General features: G+C 35.5%; 1 protein-coding gene across 1 annotated transcript in view; it reads right to left on the reverse strand.

The window, feature by feature from the left end:
• Positions 1-21,443, reverse strand: part of LOC120632871 — a 137,387-nt gene that overhangs the window by 26,495 nt on the left and 89,449 nt on the right. The window contains exon 6 of the mRNA XM_039902910.1: positions 756-869. Coding sequence (XP_039758844.1) covers positions 756-869 — 114 coding nt within the window. The remainder of the gene's footprint in view (positions 1-755; positions 870-21,443) is intronic.

The raw sequence follows: 21,443 nt of genomic DNA on the forward strand, positions 1-21,443 counted from the left end.
CTACGTGCGTGGACTGTACGTACTGTACGTCTCATACAGACTGTCATCGCTTAAGGTTTGTTGTAAAATAAACGCTTAATATTTTTAATTTAAAACAAATAAATAATCAAATCGTAGATATCAATGTCACTTACTATAAAAATTAAGTATTCATACAGTCTTCCGAACCCCATTCACTCCTTTAATATTTTCTACCTGCCTGTAAAAATACAATCTACAGCCGGAGCGGGACGCTTGTATATAAATAAACTAGTTGTAGCCCGTCGCTTCGTTCGCGTACAAATTAAGATGTGTATGCCTTTGGTACTCTCCGACCCGAACTACCACAATGCAAAAATAATTGTCTCTTTCCCTGTGAACAACAAAATCAAATCTATCCCTCATTCCTTACCCTAGCCTAAGTGTGCCATTCCAGACTCTAATCTATCTGTTTGCTTAAAATAATCCAGATCTGTTCAGCCGTTCTGGCTTGATATTGTGACTTCATCCATGTTTCTAAACTTTCGCATTCAAATCTAGTATTAATGATTTTTTTGAAGTTAATTATAATACCAAGCTACATAAAAGAAAAACTTGTATGCCTCTTTTCAGGTTACAGCAACTGATCTAGCTGCTATATATTCAACTCTGATATCAACTTACTATCCTCATCATAATGTATACTATACAGTACTTTTCCCATTGTACCAATGGGAACCTGTGTATTGTTACAGGTGACAGAAAAAGTCACGTTAAGGATGATGGTTATAACTTACAATGGGCCACGTACTGCAGCTGTCGGCGTGCCTGCTCCGCCCGCTCGGCGTCGAGGGCGCCGTTGAGCAAGTCCAGCTTGCGCTGCAAGTCGGCGCCGCCGGTGCCTTCCGCATCTGTAATCAGTTCAATGATATTTGCTTATCTTCTAGTCGTGGTAGATCTTCTTGCGATAAGGTTCCTCCGGGGAAATACAACCGCCAAGCTTATTTCAGCCTCGAAGTAATTGCTGTGTTCCGTTCTGAAGGAGAGAAGGACTACATAAAGACACAAAGTCAGTAGAAGTAGAACTTTTTGCCACAGAACTCGTCCAAGAAAGTATTACCGTCAAGCTTATTTCTGCCTCCAAGTAGACCAAAGAAAGTCCAAAGTAGTAGTAGAGTAGAGCTTTTTGCAATAGAACTCGACCGGGTAAGAACTACTACCATGCTAATTTCTGTCAACAAGCAGCATCGATGTGTTCTGGTTTGAAGGAACGAAGGCGTTTGAAGGAACGAAAAACACAAAGACAGTAATAGCAGAGCTTTTGTGACAAAGCTCGTCCGGGGATGCCGCCAAGCAGCATTTTTGCATTTAATTACAGGCACATAAGTTTTAACGCCTTAGGTTGATGTACACGCCACTTTCTAGCATACATTCCTAGTACGTTGCTCTGTTTATAGCGATGTGATTGTGTAAAAAATAGACAAGTACCACTTTAGTATAAAACCTTAGATAGAATAAATTCATATTTTTTTAAATTCCACTACAAGTTAGCCCTGGCAAACTCACTTGGTGTTAGGTAATGATTCAGTCTAAGTCGTTTGTGGGGTAACCTATACGAGTGATGGCAGGTATAATAAACGACATTGTAACGATACGCTAAATAGCTCGGCAACAAGAAGTTGAAGAAGGTTCTGTGCAAGAAGTTTGCATACATACAGAGGGTGTGTATGTATTTTAATGTGCCCGCATCTACGCAATTACTATATCGATTAGAGATATGATTATGATATAAATTTAAGTCTTAAATAGTGTTTTACGTTTAGTTAATAAGTCTGTACTATATTAAGAGTCTATATTAGGTATAAATTACTTATTTAATCGAATTTTTTGTATGACGAAACCTAAATAAAATAAAATTAGAGTACAGATTAATTTAAGAATGTTCATGCAATATTATCATCAAAACCACAAAACATTTTCATACAAGGTGTAAAATACAAGAATTTATAACTGCATCAAATAAGTTCACTTGCGCGAAATTTGAATTTTACATGAAACAACAAAGGAAGAGGGAGGCTAAATAAGAGCATGATTTTTAGTCACAGTAACTGTTTTATGTATAAAAGCGGTGATAGCCAAGTGCCTAACCTCTTAGGCTTCACTTTAGGGGGGCGGAGTTCCAATCCCAGCACCTCCAACTTTTCTAAGTTATATGCGTTTAAAGCAAATGATCAATCTAGTCCAGGGCAAAACAAGTGACTCCTTTATGTTAGGGTCGATAGGTTTACATGTACCGGATGGCTATGCCAGTGCGCGTGCCAGAGGCGTCGTTATTTGTTTGCTTTACTACGCTGCAGAACTAAATTGACTACGCACGCCCCACTGACTCGTGCGCTACGCTTGCTCAATGACCTAACTCATACTCGTAGTAATTCGGGACTGGACATATTTCGCATCCCGCCGCTTCAGCTCCAAAAGCAAATTAAAATGTTATTAGAGAGTAGGTAATCTAAGATATGTTTCTTATTTTTGAATTTTTGGCTATTGTTAATATTATTGTTTTTTTTTTCATTCTTAATTTTATATAGCTTATTTTTATGTTTCAATTAAATTTTTTGTAATTAATACTTGTTGTTACATTCTTCTAATAGCCCCGGGGAGACGAATTGGGCAACTGTAATGTATTTACGGGGAGCGTTGCTAAATAAATAAAATTTCACTGGCTTTAACAATGAAGGAAAACATCGTGAGGAAACTTGCATGCCTGTGAGTTCACTTTAACAACGCGCTCTATACTTACGGGTTGTGGGGGACGCCAACAACAAGCTGGCAGGTTGGACTGCAGGTATGTTATTCACTGCTGTGCTATTTCAAATGGTTTGGAGTTATTCGCATATTTAAACATTATGTATTATTTGTTTATTATCTTTTAGTTATATAGAAATAATTGCCTTGATGCCTGATATAAAAATTATTATTATTACTATTATAATGATCTCAAAGGAGTGTAACGTCCACTACTACTACTACGCTACACTACTACGTACGTCCTACTACTACTACGTACTAAGCCCCTCTTATTGTAGGAGGAGACCCGTGCCATGACATGGGTTGTTAAGATAAGATGAACTTTTTAGGTATCTATAGTTTAGTTTATTCCTCTAATATTGTTATATATACGTAACGGCTAAAGATGGTGAGAAAAAAAATCTAAGAGATTAGAGGTATTGGTTTCGTAGGCTAAACTTAACTTTAGTATGGCAGTAAGGGTTTCTAAGTGGTCATAAATAGAAATAACCACTGGAGTTATAAGTTTGACATGCTAGCTGGATCGCGGATGTATACCAAAGCATTCTTGTGGTACAGCCACCAGGTGACTCTTTGAAATACTGCGGGGTTTAGCCGGTACAATTTTTACGAAACCAACTTGCCTTCCAGAAGATACAATCCATGAGTATTTTCCAACGAAAAAAAGAGAAGCTAGTTTGACATGATATCAGATAACTTATCAATAAAAGTTGTGTCTATTGTGAAAAGGTACATAAACGTACACCGTAAAACTTACACTAGCCTACAAGCGTTTAGTCTTAAGCTAGCTTACCTATTTTCAATCGCAACATATGAATAACTAATAGCTATTTCCCGGGTTTTTCGTCCGTGTTTATTAAGTTTTTTTACAAATCTCGTGGGAACCGTCTATCTTTCTAGGGTTGAAAATACTCCGTACTTATATGAGTTGTATGAGTTATTTGAACTAACTCTATACAGAAAATCAAATTAATCGCGCGTGAAGGACAAATAAACAAACAAACACGTTTTCACTTTGATAATATTAGTAAGGATTTCGAAGGGTTGAGGTTTTGGTATGATACCAAAACAGCGTGCCGCCAACGTAAATGAGTAAGAGTAAAGCTGTACAAGAAAAACGGGTTATTTATAAATAGAAAGTACTCACTAGGGCTCAATTATATTAGACCTTTATTGAAACAAATATACACGGACGTAAAAACCATGGGGCTCCAACTAAAACGGGTGCTTAACCCCAATCAGTGCTAATAGACAGTGACCCAATTCCTTGAAATTTAATCTACTTCCTCCTTCGTGTATCGCTAATAAGCTATCAGGCTGTGGGCAATGCAATTGAGCGAGCTGTGTACAAAATCACTCGGGAAATTTTAGCTCGACAAGTTGTTTTTAAAACATAATAATGTTAATTAACAGTTAACCCGCCAGACAACCAAATAGACCACTAGGTCGGTCACATATCGAACGAACGAATTAACTACTCATTATAACTCATCATATCAACCCATTATCGGCCCACTACAGGGCATGGATGCACGGATGCACGGCGGAGGTGGCGGATTGGTGCACTTCACACGCCTTTGAGAACATTATGGAGAACTCTCAGGCTTGCAAGTTTAATCACGACGTTTTTCCTTCACAGTTGAAGAAAGAGATATTTTAAATACGTAAATATTTTAATAACTTAAAAAAGTAAGAGGTGCGTGCTGGGATCCGAACACGGCCTCCCGAAAGTCGCTTCGCGATTAACAGACTATTAGCCGATTCCAAAAAAATATGTCATCTTCGACATCCCTGTATGTAATAGGGAAATGAAATATTTTTACATATACATTTCCGAACTAATAAAAAATATAAAAATAATGATATGCGTATCTTTGTGTTCGCATTTCTTCGAAACTTTTATTTGTATGGTGACCATTTGTTCATTGTTGGATTAAAATTTCTGTAATTTACGGTACAGGTGAGGAGTGCGGGTAAGGTATTCATTTATAAGTGTGACGGCCTCGCTTATACGAGCTACAGTCGTGGTTGAAAGGGAAACTTCTCATAAGCTTTGTTCAGTTATAAGTTAAAATTAAAAGGCCGAAATAAAAATTTAACTTTTACTAACTCAACTTAACTTTCCTTTTAAATAAATTTCATTTTCACCGTGTAAATGAGTAACTGCAATCATTTTTACTAAAAGAAATCCGATAAAGCCCTAAATAACATACAAAATTTAAATCATGTGACTCCTGTCACTTTATTACGTACGCGTCGCGTAGCGCTGGTACGATGCACGTGTCGGTATTTTATCTTCAATAGGGTTGTCATAAGTAAACACTTAGAATGTTTTGAATTCATTTGTATGGAAAAATTAATACGCTTCTTTTGATTTAATATTTTTATTCCACATGATACTTATACGCCCTTCAACATTATGTCGTAATTCTGTTACACGTTGTATAGTAGCATGGGAAGGCAGTAGTAGAATTTTACATTATTAGAATACCTTTCTTACAATTAAATAAAATATTCTTTAGGGCAAGGTGTGTTAACTTTTTATTATGATTAGCTCTGATGCATGATTACACTTTGCCGCTGAATGACGTAACCGTTAACTCGTAAGTATGTGGAAAAATGTAATTTCCCCTTTTCATGGAGTCGTTATTTTTGTGAAAGGCTACAATTTACATATTTCTTCGCTATGATTAACTAAGTAATTATAAAATGACAGAAAAAATTTATGTTTACTTCTATATTAGATCATACGGTCGGCTTGTGAGCTTGGAATAATGAGCCAAATAAATATTTAGTGGATATAAGGGTCTATATACTCGTATCAAGGTCGGGGATTTTCGGGCTTTCGTAGCATTGGAGATTGTCAGAGAAACCGTGTTGAATTATTTTTAGAATGTTTTTTTTTAAATAATTAGCTAACAAAATTCATAATTTAAAATTAATTTATTTCAAGTAGTCCTACTTTATCGTCAAGTCAGTCTGTTTGTAGTGACTCTACCACCGGTTCGGAAGTCAGACACCACCGAGAAGAGCCGGCAAGAAACTCAGCAGTTTGCTCTTTTCCAACATCATTTTATAGTGTATAAATCTTTAGATTTTTTTTTTATTGTGAGAGATAAGAGTGGAGTAGCTTGCTTCCAAGAACTCTTGTCGTTAAGGAATTCATCAGTGGTGTAGTAACCACGATTGATTAAATATGTTTTAATATATTGTATAAAGGTAGATCTAATATTTCCTTCGGTATCATGTTATAAAAGCATATATCCATCCCCACAAAGGATTTCTGTATTTTTCTCAGACTATATGCAGATAGATATCACTAATTTATGTCCGTTTCTATTATTTTATATCGACTTTTTATTTATAATGTTTTGTTACATGGTATATAAATAAACATACTAACTGTAACGTCAACCGCGTTAACCACATATTGCGTAGTATATTTTAAGGCGACTTATTACTAGGGTTGCATAAGTCTAAAATATTAAAATAACATAGGTACAGGCAAAGTTTACTAATTATACTAAGCTTTCCATTCATATCATACCCGTATTATCCTGCGGCAAGCTTTCACAGTGTTTTGTAATTTCCTAGTTATATTATAAATGAAAAAATAAATATTGGGTTTATTAATAATTCAATTTTTAACGCAGCAATAGCAGACATAAACACATACATTAGAGACAGATCTAAACACGCAACAGCACGCAGATCAAGAACTCGACTGATCGGGCTGGGCTTATATAGCTTTTATAACGTAGGCTACGAAATGATAAACGGGGCAAAAAGGGTTCTGCCAGACGATAGCCCAGGCTTTATACCACCACCTGAGCCTCTTTCTGGCTCGGCTAACCTAACCTAACCTAACCTATTTAGAGTTCCCTTCCTGTTATAACAGGTAAGAATACAATAGCTATAAAACCTATTTAGACTTGCTTACCTATTGTAACAGGTAAGAATACAATGGTTATAATATTCGGCGACACTTATCGCGCCAAATAACAATTAAATGCATAAAAAACCTTGTTTACATAAATAAACATCACCTGGACATGAAATACACAGAACAATTCAAAACGTGAGATTAAGGCAATTTCATTTGATAGTCAAAAATAGATGAAGGTCTAAATTTTACTAAAGGTCACAAGATTTAAATGTTTTTATGACCTATATTATATAATATACCAACCATAAAAAATTAGCCATATGAGAAACTTAACAATCTAATAGAGACCGTTCGTTCAATCTATTTCGAGTCGCCATTTCATTTCATTATGGTTTCATTTATCATTTAATTGAGCTTTTTTAACCACTCATTTGGATTATTATTCTTATTTATCCTTCTTGGAAATTGTTATATTAATTAAACTATCAAGAGAAAAATCATAATTTTAAACTTCATGCATAGAAAACAAAATTAAAGCTTCCGAATATTGTGTTAAAATGATAACTTTTTACTAAATGTTTATAAATATAATAATTTGTAATGTACCTACCAATTCTACATTTAACTAAAATAGTCAATGGAAGAAATATATATATTGGAACTTAGAAAAGTTAGAGGTGCGTCCTGGGAACTCGGCCCCCTGAACCAAGCACTAGCTATACCAACGTGCAGGCGATATAATTTAAATTGTCATTACCGAGATTTTTCATTCACTACCGCGACCATAAAAAGGATACAATAAACGACGGTAATGAAGGGCACGGTTATGAACATTAGCACTTTTTGGATTAAATACTTTTATGTAAAGGATATTACCTATACATAAAAGTATTTAATGCTATTTAAATATTTGAAAAATAAGCTAACCCCAAACTTGATGTTTTTTTTTTTGAATCAATGTAATTATTTTATATACCTCTCAAGATATAATCGGACTTGTAGTGAAATACAAACTATACAATACACTATAAACATAACAATTATCTTGATTTTTAGCTTGAATTTGCGTACGTCATTCGTCTTTTTTCCCGAAAGTGAAGTCGAAGTACTAACCACTGGGCCATCACCTAGCTACATAATATGATAATTTGACCCTGGACAGCGTTTTAACGTGGAGGGTTGAGAATTTATTGTGTAAAATAGCGTGTGATAGTTTATAGAGAATCACAAAAGTTTGTAAAGAAAGTGACAAAAATTATACGCGGACGAAGCCCCGGGATACATATAGCTCTAAATTAACCCAGCTATACTTATACTCTATTTTGTTTGAAGTACACCTGACTGGTATAGCTGTTTTCATTTAGAACTATGACCCACATTATGTTGACCAAGTGACGTCGATATTATAATAGTCATATACATGATATACACGTGTTTCTTGCCTTTGTGAAGGGAGCGAGGTATCTTCAAAGATGAAAAGTTCTCAAGAAACAATACCTGAGGGGAAAATTTTTATACCTTAAAAATACTTTCTGTTCACAACGAGTCCCCATTTTCTGAATAGCTGTGACAAAACATACCAATCAATGCTACATATTTCATCTTACCAAAAGCTCTGTGGAAGCTCTTTGAGGTTTATTATTATCTTTCTTTACCTACACGAGTTTTTACAGCGAATAACAAATTGGGAACTTTGCAACGATAATAATCAACGTACGTATAAAATAAATAATAAGACATTAAATTTGTTCAACTTTGTTTTTGCTACACAAAAGCTATTATAAGCAAAAAATCGCGTGACAAAAACAATATACGCTTAATATTAATTGATGATAAATCATGCTTATCTCGCAACCCTAATAATAATATAAGGGGATAAACACTAAGTCCAAATATTATTTAAAACATTAATTCAAACTTGTAAAATTACCCCTTGAAGTGAGAGAGAATAAGCAATACTATTAAAAGACCTTTGTGTTACTTACTACGCAAGATAATCCGATACAATTATAACCAAAACCAACCAATTTGAACTCTATATCGTATACTTATTAAGAATCTGATTTGGGGTGCAGCTAATAGTCACTAACAATTCCTTCAGGTGTAAAATGTTGTTACAAAACTCAGCTCTGTTCAACTATGTAACTATGTATATGTGTGTGTTAATGGTTGAGGAGTTCTTCCGGAACTTTACCATACAATATACCATAATCAAAGCGCAACCAGTGCAATACTTATTATTGTATAGTTTCGACGGCCATACTTGGTATTCATCAGCAGTTTGGTGTTTCTACAACATTTGAAGAGTTCCCGAAATGTTTCCAAGACCCCTCAAATAGATCTTCACCAAATTAAAATGGGATCACCACTGAGGTATGATATACCAAACAAAAAAGAATCACCAAAATCGGCGTATAACTGGCGCGGTAATCGCGTAGCAAATATTTAAAAAAAACATACAGTCGAATTGAGAATCTCTTCGAAGAGAAGATTACAATATTAACGTTCTTTATTGTGACCCTTCTCTCGATATCTTTATTGTTAGAATAAACGTTAATGTATTATTGTTTTATATTAATATAGTAGGTCATATTTTTAAAATCTATTTATAGTTTAGAGTTTAAAAAAATCCAGTATTTTATAAACATGTGAAGTTTAGTACTATGTGACACGCAATTGTAATAAAAACTACCATGTCAAGGCGAAACCTAACTTTAGACTTGTTACATAAGCACACCTTGTATTAAAATATATTAATCAAAGTTACAATTATTCTATGAAAATAAAATAACGTTAAAAAATCTTACAAAGTTTTTTAATTTTTTTTAACAATAGGCGAGCGCTTGACGACAGTCATGCCCGTTAGAAAGCAATGATGAGGTCTAGGTTGGAGCGCGCTTGCCTAGAAAAAGCCTATTCACTCTAGCCTTGAAGGTACTCAAATTAAACGTGGCAGGAAACACAGTTGCCGGGAGGGCGTTCCATATGTTAGTGGTACGTATCAGAAACGTGGATAAAAAACGTTTCATGCGTGTCCACATAAGGATGCCACCACTCACGGTGTCTCGCTGTTCTGTGGTAGAACGGGGAAGGAGGAACAAAATTGTGAAGTTCCTGAGCACAGTCACCGAAGTATATCCGGTAAAAATCCAATAAACAGGCAACATTGCGTCGGTGCTGGAGACTATGTAGTTGTATTTGGAGTATATGTACCTAGAGTTATGTATTTAGCTTAAAGGACGGAAAGTAAATTTTTATCCAAGATAAACGAACGGTTCCCACGAAGTATGTAGCCAACAGCTAGTTTCCTATATAAGGGTTGATAAACTAATAAAGTAATGGTTAGGAAGTCGTTAGCTATTTTCTGAGTGTTCGATCTCCGGTACGCACCTCTAACTTTTCGGAGTTATGGGTATTTTAAGCAAATAATATAATTTGTAATTACTATGCGGGAAAATATCGTGAGAAATCCGGCACACCTCAGGGTTATCCATAATGTTTTATAAGGCGTGTGAGTCTCCAATACGAACTTTGCCAGCATGGTGGACTACACTACGGCGTAAACTTTTCTCATTCTGAGAGGAGACCTGACCCCAGTGGGTCAGGTGATGATCCCATGATCAGCTACTCGTTTGCATTAGCCTAAATATCACTTAGAGGCTATCTTTAACCTATAATATCTACAGAATATCTTCCCACGAAGGTTAGGATTTTTGATCTTTTTTTTTCAATCACACATTTAACCCTTGGCTGCAATCTCACCTGTTGGTAAGAAATGATGCAATACAAGATGGTAACGAGCTAACCAGTTAAGGATATGGCAATTATATTAAATCCACACCTTTTATCGGTGTCTAAGCGACAACGTCCGAAACGATAAAGGATACGATAAACGATACTAGTTATCCTGGGCCGAAGCCTTCCAAAGAATACTTCAATTTCTGTATCCGCATTACGCCATATATCTGTTAATCAGCAATTCGCGATCGGAGTCAATTATAGCAGATCACTCGATTTGAGATCCATTGGCCGTTAATGAGTTAACTGTGAATGTTCAAACAGGAGCGGTGAAGAACGTAGAAGCGGTGATAACCCAGTGGCTAGGACTCCGGCTTCAATTACGTGGGGACCGAATCCTTGCAAGAACCTCTAACTTTTAACGTTTCGAGCAATTATCACTTATTTCAACGATGAAGCAAAATATCGTGAGGAAACCTGCATGCTTGAGAGAGCTGTCCATAATGTTCTAAAAGTCCAGCCAGGTAGGCCAGCCAGGTGGGCCAGCGTGGTAAACTACGACGTAAAGCCTTCTCAATGACGGAGGGGACTTGTTCCCTGTAGTCAGCCGGTAATAGATATGTTCAAACAGTGGTGATCATCCAGCCGAACGATACGAATTATCCCACTATAACGACTCGTTTCCATTGGATTTAATATGTATTTTTATTGTTCGAGGTATCATTAAGGAATGTTTAATAACTCGGCGACATGCCTTTGTCGGTAGGATGGTAACTAACTTCGAAACGTCCTACTCGACAAAAGACTGCTCTAATACGAGTTTCTCCGATACCTATTAAATATTTGCACGACCCGAGAATAGAACCCTGGCTCTCATGATACACAGCCGAAGATGCTCACGACTAGAAATAGTTATTTCTCTAAGCTTGGACAGCTTACTTTGGATACTGCGAAAAGCTAACTTTCGCAGTATCGGGTTAGTTTTTATAAAGTTTATTTTGGTATTCCACATCAGTCGTACTCGCTTAACATCAAACATATTCACCACGACCGGAAATCGAACCCAACAACACCAGCCTTTACCATAGGCTTAAGTTACCGTTCTATTAAAAAAAAAAGTCGCTCTTGGAAACTGTGCTATCGATGAGCAGTTTTTTAGACCTTGATTGATTGCCAAGGTCTCATCTCGAGAAAAAAACATTCTTATTCCGAATGAAACTGTTTACTAAATATTGTAGATGATAGAGAAGTTTTAAGCAAAAACTATAATTCAAATTACTATTCAACAATGGTATTCTAAGTTAGCCTCCAAGTGTTCTTATTCATGAATTCCAACTGGATGGCATAATCCTATTCTCGTCATAAACCCAATAACTAATATAATCGCGACCTTATGGCGACAACAATCTCGTTTCGTGTCACGTACGTCCATCCCCCTCTAACACAGAACAGGAATGCCAGATGGAGATTAGCCAGCAATAATAAAAAATACTTAGTACAGATTAAAACTGTAATAGATACAAAACAACGAAATATCACTTTACTACAATTGTACTACTATACACTATCTCACTCTAACATTGTCAATGTAAACACATAATTCTATTGATTGTGTACGTAAACAGAAAATGCTCTATATACGATTTTACACGAGTAAAACCCGGTACATTATCAAATGGAAAGAGACAAACGTATTTTATAACACATATCACTACATTTATATGAGCACATTTAACTAGCGTCAAACAAAAACATAATACGGGTGAATTTCAGTCCCTTACAACTTAAAAGGTACTTACATAGGCCTCAATTCCGTAAGCGGTAGAAGCGAACGGACTAGGTAGCAGCACTGGCTTTAGAAAAGTATAATTAGAACGGGGGGCAACGCGACAGCTCGGAAGATGCCCCCGTTTCGTCGTAAAACAACCATCCGGCCATCCAATTATGCATGACTCCTATAGTAAAATAACGCGACTCTATTCCATTTTGTTTAGCACTATTTTTAAATGAACCGTGGATCTCGTTATAGTGGACATGTGAGACGAGTATGGATGCTCGCCGAGTATTTTTACTTTAATAGTGCGTGAAATCATCTAACTTAATTTTTCAAGCGAATATTTTTTTCAATGTTACACACATATTTATAATTATTTTTTTATTTGTAACGTAAGTACTTCGGAAACTGGGTTATTTTATAAAAAGTGAGTATGTTTTTCTACCATTCGATTTCAGACTTAAGTATACTTTTTAATTCATCCATCAATGTTTTCAATGTGAATGATTAAACCTACATATCTAGAATTGTAAATGCAATCCTCCGTTAGCAAAATCTAACAATGCTTAAAAACATTTTAAGTTCACGAAAGATAGATATCTATTCGCGTAAATTGAGGGTAGATTAATTTTACACTAACCACTTCACCTGCGCAAAATTTTATATTACAGCTAAAATAATAACTTGTTACTAGATCCATTTAATTAATCTAATTTAACTATTTTATAAAAATAGGTGATAAAATTTGTCGACAATATATATACATTATATATTATATTATTTATCTATCTATTCATACCAAAATTTTCTTTGTACACTTCATGTATCTTATGTTCACAATCACAATTTATGGTACATAAATAATAAATAAATAAATTGATGGCCTCCCTGACGCAGTGATGAGCCCTATGAGTCTTATAAGTGGGAAGTCCCTAGTTCGATCAGCAAAGTAGGAATTTATTATTTCTCCATTCTCTCTTGTCTGGTCAGCCAGGAGACTTTGGCCGTGGATAGATAACACCTCACAGCACAAAAATGTGCAATCAAGCGATTTTGCGTCCCGGCGACGCCGTGTATAAATCGTTTGCGAGTATGGGTTTAATATAACTACTATGCTCTTAAAAAAGTTTATCTTAGATTGCATCATCAATTATCACCAGGTTAGATAGGGGCTAACTTGTAGTAGAATCTAAAATAAAGTATAGATAGGACGTAGGCCTTTGCCCGGACGTGAGAAAGAACCGTCTATAGCAGAATATTGTTTTTCAATGAAAAACAAAAGCATAATTGGTAGGTATTGCATGAATAAAGCGGCCCAAGCCCATTATGAAACGCATGAGCGGGTTCAGAGGTTGGATCTTTTGTATGATGAAGTCAATAGTGAGCTGAAATTTATTCATCAAACCGTTAACGATCTTAATGAGAGAAGTGTCATTACTTGCTACGTCAGTAAAGGTAGTGCGGCGAGCATTTTGAAAAAAAAAAGTATTCTTATTTCCAGATTTTGTACCTACTAGTGTTTGTATCCTTTTATTTTCAATTTAAATTTTTATTGCATTTCTACTGAGATATTAATGTTTTAAGTGTATTTATTATTTCTGCCTGTTGCCTTTTTACGGCTCAACGGATCTTACAAAAACTAAGCAAAAATAAAGCTGGAGCTGGATGCATTATTGCAGAGCACACCTTAAAACAATTGGAATAAAGGAGGATTTAGAAATCGACATCGTTTAAAAATGGTTTGACAATTTTTATTAAAGGAAATAACGAGAAACCAGATAGGACACTGTCTTTCCCGTTATGAGGTCCCACGGGAGAGTTACAGCTAAAACGCTGATGAAACCGAATGAAATTTGGCGCAAAAGTAGCTTCCATTTTTAGAACTACTTACATTTTTATCATATTTTTTATTACCGGAAAATCAAACTACGTTTAAATACCTATTATGTATTTGTATACCTAATGGCTACGTTGTAGAGCTAAAGGTAGCCTAAAGGATAGTTTTATATTTTTTGCAGAATTTCGCGTTTTAGAAGCATATTTTGCTTCAGCAGTTAGGTGGTTCTAAAAACCTCCGGTAAAAAATAAAACAATTAATGACACCACGACAACGTCTAATCTAGTACACTTCTTTTAAGAGGATGTCAACTATTAAACGACTATCTACAAAGTGAATTAATACCTTTTTAAGAACACAATTGAAAAACAATATCCAATTATTTTAGTCCAAATCATGAGCTGCTTAACGGGTCCAGCTATCTGTTAGCTGGACCCGTTAAGCAGCTGTCAATCTTCATGATATCCTTTAATATGTTAAGAATACATCAAAAGTTAACAGCCGAAAGATATAAACATTTATAAATGTTGTTCGAGGTGCCCATTCTGCCACAGAAACGAGATATACGTTTCTGATATGAAGTTGTAAAACACCCTCCCGCCATCCGTATTTCCTGACAGGTATAGCTTGAGTACCTTGCCTGGAAGCACTGAATAGACAATTTCTAGGTGAGCGCACTCCAACCAAGACATCTTCAGCGCTTCGCGTATGATTGTCGCTAAAAGCAAGCCTATCAATTATATAAAAAAATAGATCAAAACATCTTTTGTGCCATAAAAACAACAACCACTGTTCCCAAAAAATTGCGTCATTCTCACTATTGATGCCTCAGTGATTAAACTTAGTCTCAAACATTCTAAATTCTTCATCCAAGAAAAAATGTTCACTCGTTCCAACATACTATATATACTTACCGACTACTATAGCAGTTGGCCGATTCTCTAAAACCCTCTTCTCTATATGAGAGGAGTCTGTGTCTGTGTAACTATAGGCTGAGGATAATGTTCCAAACATCTTGAACTTATGGGTAATAGTTATTACTTTATGTTAGTTTACTGCAAGTACAAACAAAAAACATGGATCCATTTAATCAGAATACAGACTTAGGTTCCAATGCTTTAAATTCTACATCCAAGATAAGATGTTTATTCTTTCCACCATTACTTTACTTATCGACTACTACAGTAGTTGGCTGATGCTCTAAAACTTTCTCTAACTTTTTTCTTTTTTTAAAAACTTGTTAAAAAACTTTTTTCTAACTTGGAATCTTCATATCCGAATACTATACCTAAAATGCATTGAAAAGGGCGACTAGCGTAACTCATGCGCCAAAGTATGCATTATGGTACCAACAGAACTGCGACAACTTTGCAAATGCAGCTTTGAACGGGCGAAAATGTAACAGCAATCTGTATTCTCTCCCCAACATGACTGTTTACGTCAGTAATGAAAGTGAGATGACGCTGCCTTGTACTCTTAAACCTTTTATGATTTCTGTTTCCTTCTGTGTTTCAAAGGGGGTTATTATTTACACTTATCGTTCAAAGCGGGTAGGGTTCTAAAAGTGCAGTAATCCATAGACATCATGTTTTCATAGATTACATGAGACTTTCGTCGTTATTAGTCAGTTAAAAGAGGTAACCAATCACTGTTAATGAAAAGACAAGATAGCGTTGTGTGAATAACCGGAAGTGCTTCTGTACTATCTGTTATTTGAAACCTTCCATCACGTAAACATTGCCAATTGCAAAAGCGAATTTGACCTGTTACAGTTTTATTAGGTATAAGTATATATACAAGATAGCCACAAGACCGATTTCAACAAAAAAGGCAACCCAAAAATTTACGTAGCTGCTTTCCATGAGAATTTCAATGGCTTAAAATATTCAAAATAATCTGTAATCCCTACATAAATAGCAAAAACTTTACTGGGCGTCTTTCTATTTACCATTTAATCAGAAAATAAATGGTAAACAATAACATATCTGTTTTACTGTGAAGAACTTCATAGATTTAATAGAATAATAAATATGAACTTGGAGATTTTTAGAACGGAAAAGTTTTAATTAGTCATATGATCTTTCTGTCTGTCCATTGGCCCTGGCCATTAATTAAAAGCCCGCGTTGCAAAAATCCACCAATCCGCAATAGGCCAGCGTGGTGGACTACGGTATGGCTAACCCCTTCTCATTGTGGGAGGAGACCCGTGCCCCGTAGTGGACCAGTAATTGGTTGATATCATATCAACCAATTACTGGCCCACTACGGGGCGGATGATGATCTGCTTTGCCTAATTATCTCTTAGATATATTAAAGTGTTGTCAAAATTCACCGACAATAACATTTTAATATTAATTACTAACATTTTATTAAATAACTCAAAAATATAAAAACAAAAATAAAAGCATTTTCAAACCGCTTCTTTTACGATAAACATCAAAGGGTGACCCAGAACTCAGCCCAACAACGCATTTTTTTAATTAACATAATTATATTTCGTTGGAAAATACCACAAATATGTTACTAATTGGTAGGTACTAAAGAAAAACTGTTTTGCGAAAGTTTTATAATTTGATGAGAGTTCCTAGTTTCAGAAATATGTATCATATCTGTTTAAGGTTTTTGCACAACAGTGCGATGAAAGTAAGAGTTTTATGGTATTTAAGGAAGGTAAAATCATAATAGCTATTGCTATCTCCATGGGTAAAATAAGTTATAAGTTGGTAATTTAATTCATAATCGAAAATAATAATATAACGAGAACTTTTGAAACGCCAGATCTTTAGTTTTACATTAAATTATTTAGGTATCATAAACCTTTGATGATTTGCATTTTTTTATCTGCATTTATCTGCATTCTTATAGCGGGAAATCTTAGTTCAAAGTCAAATATTAATAGCTGATAAGAATTTCGGTACATTATATAACGCCAATTTCATCGTCATGTTAATTCTCGAAGTTTTAGACGTAGTCTAAAGGTAGGTTAAATTCTAATGGATTAAAATAAACTTTATCTCAAGATTTAATATTAAATTTATCACAGCAGTCACGCAGAAAACATTTTATAGCTGTGAGGGCAAAGGCCAGACTTCAAACTTAAAAGGTCATGGGGTCAATCTTGATCCCCGTGGCTATTGACACACCCTTCCTTACTATCAACCTTAGGCTAAGTTTCAAAACAATATGAGATAATATTACTAAGTTAGCAAATACATCTAAACCTAAGATAATATTAATGAAAACTATTGTTAAGATGTATATTTACCCTTATTGGTAAAGTAGCGGCTGAATCGATCTAGAGTTTACTGTAGTTAAACAGCTAGAAGTATAGAATAATACGTTTACTCCTTTCCAAAGTTTCTTTCTTGTATGAGATGGGAGATTAATAATGCGGAGGATCACTGAAGGGTTTTTAAATTAAACAGAAATAATGTTCTATAACCTCTTAGTTATATAAACGATAGATAGGTCTTACTTTCTAAACACATGTAGTTTACTGTAAAAATAATCCCACCAAAAACTTTCAGTAAAAACTAGCTAAGTCTCGATGGAGCTGATTGTTTATCTCTAAAAGGAAATGAAATCTATATAAAGTCGTGCCAAGTCTAAGGTTCCTGACTGCGATTTCTTTATTACTATAGTTAATATTGTGTGACTTGACATTGTTGTGATACATAATAAAGAAATCGCAGTATGGAACCTTAGACTTAGGGGCCTGAAAATGCGGTGAAATGGTTCTAGTAAAAGAAGGTACGGCATTGTTTGCTTCGGCACTGCCGTGCCCCCCGATCTTTAATTGTTATTAGACGTTAAGCACCGACGATAAAAGAGTGACTAACATTTGGGCTGCGTCAGTGCTGCGATCAATGAAAATTCACAATACCTACCGACCCACAATACTATCAACTATTGGGTTTAATAAGGAAACTCAAGCATAAAATCCGTTTCCCGGCCTAGCAAGGTCATCCGGAAAATACATGAAACGAAAGTTGTTATAACGGAAGGAACGACATTGGAATTGTCACCCCAACTAACGGACTTTATACCACGATAGGAAACTTTACCACAGAAATTCATATCGTACATAAACACTGCGATAAATGTTTAACGATAAGCGTAAAACAAAGTAGGAAAAAACTAAAGTACGAGTTAATTTCAAATGGGTCCCAAAGGCGGCCTTAGCAATTACAGTGATTATCCCACACGAGTGCGCAACCACAATGTCGGCACCGGACAGGTGTCGCCACAGCTCTTCTATAAAGGGCTTAAATTCTGAGTCCAGTTAGCTGTGTGGAAAAACCATGCAAAGAGTCAAGCTCGAGACCAGTACCCCCTACTACCTACGAATCTCTCTTCTTTAAATAATCTAATGCGCTGTAGCCTAGGTGCTACAACTTCGGCACCCCTTTCAGGGTAAGCTAGTTTGATCCCCGTAACTGAACGCACCAGTTTTCAGTATTGTGCATTTTTTTTATTTAAGCTATTAAAAGATATTTGTGTTATAAAGGGATTTTTATATGTATTTATACTGTAACATCACCTTAAGATTCCAAGAAGACGATATTTTCCGAGGCACAATAATAACTCCGAACAAACAACGGATGGTCCAATAAACGTTACTAATTAATTGAACTACCCGTGCAGCGCTAGTTTACTGCGATAACTCGAATTCCTTTTCCCAGTTACCGTAAAAGCAACTTCCCTGGTAACTTCCTTTTAAGAGCAATCACAGGAAATGGAGACAAGTAGGATGCAAATCCGCTCTATATAATTATTATATTTACTAGGCATCTTTTTTTTTAAAATACGATATAGATATCGTAACATATATGATTGTTTACTATCAGTAAATTGACCTTTCAAAGAAGAAAACGAAACATTGTATAATTATTACTATATTATGGTAGCACCACATAACGTACTGACAGCAGCGTCACCAAACTTTCGAGGAACCGATATTATACCGAACTTTTTGTGTATATTTCTATATGAACAAAAAGTTTCATCCAAATCGGTCCACCCGTTAAGTAGGAGTTAGTTGACATTATATTAAGGATTCTTAAAAAAACAATTTAACTTTTTAAGAAAAGAAACATCGATTACATACTCAGATATCATTTTCGGACTTTATCTCTAACTTCTTTAGACAAATATGCTAAAATCCTATCAATATGTTTTTGGCATTAACATTTTGTCATCATAAATAAAAGTCTTATGATGACCCACTAAAAGGCAGGTCCGCGAGAGATATAGAGTAAGACCCATCACCCATCACCTGTGTTCGTAGCTAAGATAACGATCTTAAATTCTGAGTAACTAATATAAAATCAGTGAGTGAGACCGACGTCTCTCAGAAGCACAACCTCAATTTTCTAACTTACTGAGAATTTCTTGACAGAAACATCCAATATCTAATTTTAGCACAACCTGGGAATTCCTAGAATTCGTGATCCGTAGCCAAACATGCTTACCAGTAAAACAACGAGGCAGTAATTATTATCCTAGTACTGCACGGAACTTCGAAAAGTTAGAGGTGCGTGACGGGAGATCGAACTCAGTACCCCGTTCTTCTGCAAGGGAAAGTGAAGCCTTTACCACGAGGCTATCACCGCCATTACAGCGGTTTTCATGGAATATATGTCTATACACATATTTAATACAATAATTGCTCAAATAAAAATATATAATTTTGGCTTGAACATGATTTATCAGTGATTGCCGTCAGATCGTCTGCTTAACGTAGAAATTGCCATTAAAAGTCGCGTCAAATTGACCTTGCCAGCCACAAGCCTGTCCTTCCCGACCAGACGGCGCCGTTACAAGAAAATAAAATATTACAACTCAACATCCGATACTGATTAGAATAAATCAACAATAAAAAAGACCAATAATACTAGCCTACGTTAGATTTATAAAAAAATGCCAAAAGATTTTCCCAAAAAATGGCCTGTCTCACACAAAAATAATTTTCTGATAGTACGATGTTCAGACACGAAGCTATCTTTTAAAAATAATATATTTTAATTTGTACGAGCCGGATACCCGCAACCTCATCCGTATTTGTTACGGCTTTTAAAAAATTCCGTCCGAACTGTGCGAAAACCACACAGGTTCCGAACGGGAGGTCCCCCTGGAGGCCCAGCGAGTCGACGGGGCCATATCGCGAAGGTCAACGAATAATAATGAGCACAGTCCACATCAATAAAAATAATGAGTTATATAATTCCAACTTAGGATTACTTACTAGAAAGAAAAATGTTACTTGGCATTTCCAAGTTACATTATTTTTTACATGCGACGATTAGGTAAAAAAGTGTACATAATCATCGCATCAAATATAATAAAATGGATTGAGTAGAATTGAATAAAATATGGTAACATAAAATTAGTGGCATAATAAGGGAAATAAAATAGATACACCATTATCTTCGACCAAAGAGCTCTTACATTTTGCCCCACTACATATTATACTACTACAGCTGACACAGCCGGCATTCTTCAAGTGGGCCCTACGACAGCTTCAATGTAGATCAGCACATGATCTTTTTTGGGCGCGGGGCACCCGCCCACATAGTTTCATTTATACACAACAAAGCCGCCGTTAAGACACCAACAGAATTGTTTGTTTAGCCGATCAAAATATGATTATATATCCAAACATTATCATCATAATCATAATTCCTGTTGAATAACATAAAATGCTTTTTATTTCAAAAATACACAAGCAACTTCGATACAATGATCTTGAAAGGCACAGATATAGTTTGCATTCTGTAGAAGGATGAAGCGAAAAAACCATTTTCGCGAGATTTTTGAAAAGCTAACGCAGGCAGTCACGACAAATCGCTCATGTGTAAGCATGCAAATGGCGCCGTCTGGCCGAGTAGGCAGACTTGTGAGAAGAAAGGTCATTTTGACACAGTTGGTAAATCCGTTCAGGCAGACAATCTGACTAGTGAGAAAATTCTAACAAATGGACTCCTAATCCCGAAATGAATAGAATATTGAATAGAATATATATTTGAAATTTAGGTGGACACATTAACAAAAATATGTCAATCTTATACCGCTCTGTCGTTTTTGGGTCGGAGGTTAATTAAAAATCTTGAACTACAAGTAGTTATGATTAACTGCGATTAATTTTAACAAATCCCGTGGGATGGTTCCCACGAGATTTGTTAAAATTAATCGCATCTTAGTTTGGGATACTTTGATCTTTATTTTGTTTCTTAAGTCTATTAACAAAATAATTATGATTCTTAAATGACCTACTGCTAAGCACGTCCCTTTTGTTCATGAAAACGAAAATTTTTAGACTTTACACAGGCCAAAGTTTGACTTTAAAGTTAGTCAAGTAGTATATTCGATGGTAGGCAGTAATATAATACGCAGCGATGAACTATTCAGGCTGCTCAGTACCCATCCATTTAACGACTTAGTTT

The sequence above is a fragment of the Pararge aegeria genome, chromosome 20 (genome assembly GCF_905163445.1).
Source record: "Pararge aegeria chromosome 20, ilParAegt1.1, whole genome shotgun sequence".
NCBI classification, from domain to species: domain Eukaryota; kingdom Metazoa; phylum Arthropoda; class Insecta; order Lepidoptera; family Nymphalidae; genus Pararge; species Pararge aegeria.